The sequence below is a fragment of the Otolemur garnettii genome, unplaced genomic scaffold, assembly GCF_000181295.1.
Source record: "Otolemur garnettii isolate 467f Iridium unplaced genomic scaffold, OtoGar3 scaffold00991, whole genome shotgun sequence".
Lineage (NCBI taxonomy): Eukaryota > Metazoa > Chordata > Mammalia > Primates > Galagidae > Otolemur > Otolemur garnettii.
Genome location: NW_003853386.1, coordinates 1 through 4098, shown reverse-complemented (window position 1 = coordinate 4098; position 4098 = coordinate 1). Strand labels below are relative to the sequence as shown.

Sequence of the window (4098 nt, the reverse complement as noted above, 5' to 3'; positions counted from 1 at the left end):
CTCTTAAGAATATGATAAAACAAATTTTAAAATTGGAAATGTTAAAAGGGAAAAATTGTAGCATTAAAGTACAGCGTGTCCCCAAAGTCACTCATAAAGTCAGTGTCCATAGGAAAAATGGGAAATTGTATCTAAGTATAACATTTATTTACAAAATATTCCGGAATATTCATTACAAAGTTTTGACACTTTGTAATGAATATTACTGCATATAGAGAATATTTTGTAAATATTTTGTAAAATTTTATGAATATTTCATAAATAGAGGTATATTTAGTTACAATTTTACATTTTTTTATGGATAACACCTGTATGGGCAACTTTTAGGACACCCTGGCTATTTTATTAAGCTGTCCTCTCCCAAGCATGTATGAAAATGATAAAAAGGAACATAGCAAATGACTGGAACAACAAGAAAATAGTGAACATGTACATTGAAATCTCAATGTAACAATAATTTAGTGAAAGATAGTATGACTATAAAATCTAAATTAAAAAATAGTATCATCAAATTATTTCCTACTGAAAAGATATTTTATTAAGTATAAGGAAACAGAAAAGAACAACGTGAAAAGATAAATGAGGCAAGAGAAGCAAACCAAACAATGCTATTTCTGCTTTACTAACCTCAGACAAAGTTGGCTAAACTGCACATTATTTGACATCAAACAGCATAGTTCTCATAGTTCTTGATAATCACGCTGTCAGTCATCTGGGCTGCTCTATGTTACTTTAATATTCATTTAAAGGTTACTGCAAAGATTCACTATCCAGTATAGTAGCCATTAGTCACATGTACCAAGTTTAATTTACATTAATTAAAATAAAACTACATCAAAAATATATATTAGCCATATTTCATAAGCACAAGAGGTACATGTGGCTGGTGGATGCCATTCACCAAAAAGTGTGAACATGACAATATTTTTCTCATTACAGGTAGTTCTGTTGGACAGTGATGCCTTAGAAATCACAGCGTGCATTATTGATTTGCTGACATAAATTAGCACTCTTGCCACTCGCTGTGCAAAGCAAGAATGTTAGGAGTCTGTCTTTAAGGGCATTTATCTTTACCCCAATTTGTGTACTACTGTTAGGATTTTATGTGTTTTAATTTTATGTATGCTTACATACACCTTGATATACATTTCTCTCCATGCTTTTATGGACAATACAATTGACCTTTGAACAACACAGGCTTGAAGTGTGCAAGTCCATTTATAGGCAAATTTGCATCTCTGCCACTCCTGAGGCAGCAAGACCGACCTGTCCTCTCTCTCCTCCTCCTCAGCCTACTCAGTGTGAGGACAGCAAGGATGAAGGCCTTGCTCATGACCTTCTGTCTCTTTCTTGTAGTTCTCAATATTATTTTCTTCCTCTAGCTTTTTTATTACAGGAATATAACATATATAACATACAAAATATGTGTCATATATTAGTAAGGTTTCTGGTGAACTGTAGCTATTAGTAGTTAAGTTTTCAGGGAATCCAAAGTTATACACGTATTTCTGCCTGGTTGGCACATCTCAGTGCCCCAACACAGACTTGTTCAAGGGTCAATTGTATTTGCTTAAATTTACCAAATATATGCCTGTCATTTACTCATCATTCTTTACACCTTTCTGCTATATTCTGAGATCATTTATTTTAACATATATAACTTTCATTATATATTTTAGTTCTAAAATTCTAGTGACAAACTCTTTAACTATCTGAAGATGTCTGTATCTCCTCTGCATTTTTGAAATACCATAGATACTCATACTATTCTAGTTTTGAGGTTTTCTTTATTCATCAACTTAAGAACATTTAATTGTTTTCCTTTTCTTTTTCTTTTTCTGCTTAGAATTTGGCTGTTAATCTTATGGTGGCATTTTTTAAAAGAGCTTTTCTTTATCCCTTTATCCCTTTTCTGGATGAAGGGATATTCTGCTATGAATTTTTCCCTTTTGATTTTGTGTTCATCTAAGTTTGATGTCAAGATACCTAATTGTGGACTTTTCTTTGTTATAATCATGCACAGAGCTTAAATGGTTCTTGAATCTGTGAATTTGATGGGGTTTTTTTGTTTGTTTGTTTGTTTTTGATTGGGAAAATGCCTCTGGATTTCCTGTGATCTGTTTCTATTTCACAGAGATTTCTTTATGTTTGGTGATATGTTGATATCTTTGGTGGTATGTTGCTAGCTATTAGTCTTTTACTGGCTATCAAAAGTATATGTATATAACATACATTATATATGTATATACACACATAATTTCGCTTCAGATTTCCAACAGCCATTATGCCAGACTTTTCCACATCTGTACTTTCTGAGGCTCCTTTTGTATTTTTCTTTAGTTTCTGGTTTGAATATATTCTACTGAATAATCACTAATTCTCTTTTTAGCCATCCATCTTTAGTCATCTATACACCAATTCTCTACTTATTTTACTTTTCAATTTTTAAGTTTCTACTATTTGGTTCTTTGTTTCAGTGCTGTGCCAAAATTTGTGATCTATTCTTTTTTTCCTAAGCAAATTATATGTAATTATTTTAAGATTTATGTCTAATATTTTCATTTACTGAAGCTCTTGTGAGTCTGTTCCTGCTACTATATGATATGTGTACATATGTATTTTAGATTTAGACGTTTCTTAATTTCTCAAACTCTAGCAATAAAATCTAATAACAACAAATACAACTGGATATCAGAACCAAACAATTTATCAAATTAAAATGATGTGATTTCTCATATAATTGTACAAGAAAATTCAATAATATAAATTCCATCTCTAATCAGACTTCAGCTTTATTTTGGAGTTAATATATTAATTACAGAGTTTTTCAGATGAAGTCTGCAAGCCAGAATTTAGAGCCAGAGAAAAGCTGAAAACTGGACAATTAGAGAATGAAAGGGTCATCTTTCTGTACCTGATGAATATGATAAAGATTAGTAACTTAGTAAGATGATCAATAGAAGCCTGGTCTGTAACAAGAAGACTGGCAGCTCCTAGAAGCCAGGTAGGATGGGCGGCAGAATCCATATCCGTAGCTTAAGGGAGGGAAGCCACAGCCTCCATAACCCAGGGGTCTGAAGCCACTGGACCCACAGCCCAGGGAGTAGCAGCTGCTGGACCCAAAGCCCAGAGATCCAGGGTAAGTGGTCTGGCGGGGACTGCAGAGCAAGGAGGTCCTTGGGCGGTAGCAGGACGTCTGGCAGGGGCTGGATGGCACACAGGACGTCTGGCAGCTGGTGGGCTCACAGCAGGTCTCCTGACAGCCGGTGTAGAAGGAGGAGTCCAGCTGGCAGGTGCTGGGAGAGCAGAGGTCAGTGCTGTAGACCAGGTTGCTGGGGTAGGAAGGGCCACAGGAGGTGACTGGTTGGCGCAGGTATCCCCCACAGGAGCGGGAGGAGAAGCTTCTAGGGCGGCAGTTGTAGGGCATGTTGACGCAGACGTGAGTTTAGCCGAGTACAACGGAGAAGATTCCAGGTATGAACGCCACTTCCTGACCAGGGCATTTATATACTCTTAGCAATGGGTGTGGGATCTTACAGGGTCATCTTTTCCATATTTGAACTCCCTCATATACATATATGTAGCTTAGTAATGTCCTCTGTAATTGCAGGTAACTAAATTCCTTCATCTTAAATTTATGGGTGTACTCATTTTGTTTTTATAGCTCTATGTCAATGAAATATATTTTTGTCACAAAAGCTATGACTGAGTGTAATTAATACCTGCTCTATCATGGCTAGGAAACCCCCTCTTATTTTCCGTAGCCAATGAGTTACACGTCTACTCCTGTTTTGGCTAAAGAATTTTTTCTTTGTTGAATGGGAATCTCAGTGCAGTCAATGAGCATAATCCTGAGCAAATATTTAGAAAAAATGAAATCAAAACAAAAGCTAAAAAAGATCCATATGGACCCATGTGGAAAAAAGTAAAGTGGCAGCCACTATAGACACGAGGTAGGAAGCCAGTGACAATAGCAGATGGAGGAACAAGACTATTGTGATGTTTTTCTACACAAAAGTAATAGATGGATAATCCACTCAATTTAGTCAAATTGAAATGGTTTCAAAATAAAATTATGTTATGGTTTTTGTATTCCAC

General features: G+C 35.5%; 1 protein-coding gene across 1 annotated transcript; it reads right to left on the bottom strand.

Moving 5' to 3' along the window:
* Window positions 1-2953: 2953 nt before the first annotated feature.
* Window positions 2954-3447, bottom strand: LOC100941240 (keratin-associated protein 13-1-like). The gene has a single exon (XM_003803808.2). It carries the CDS (start codon window positions 3425-3427, stop codon window positions 2954-2956), a length of 474 nt encoding a protein of 157 aa, XP_003803856.1. The 5' UTR covers window positions 3428-3447.
* Between the last annotated feature and the right edge of the window lie 651 nt (window positions 3448-4098).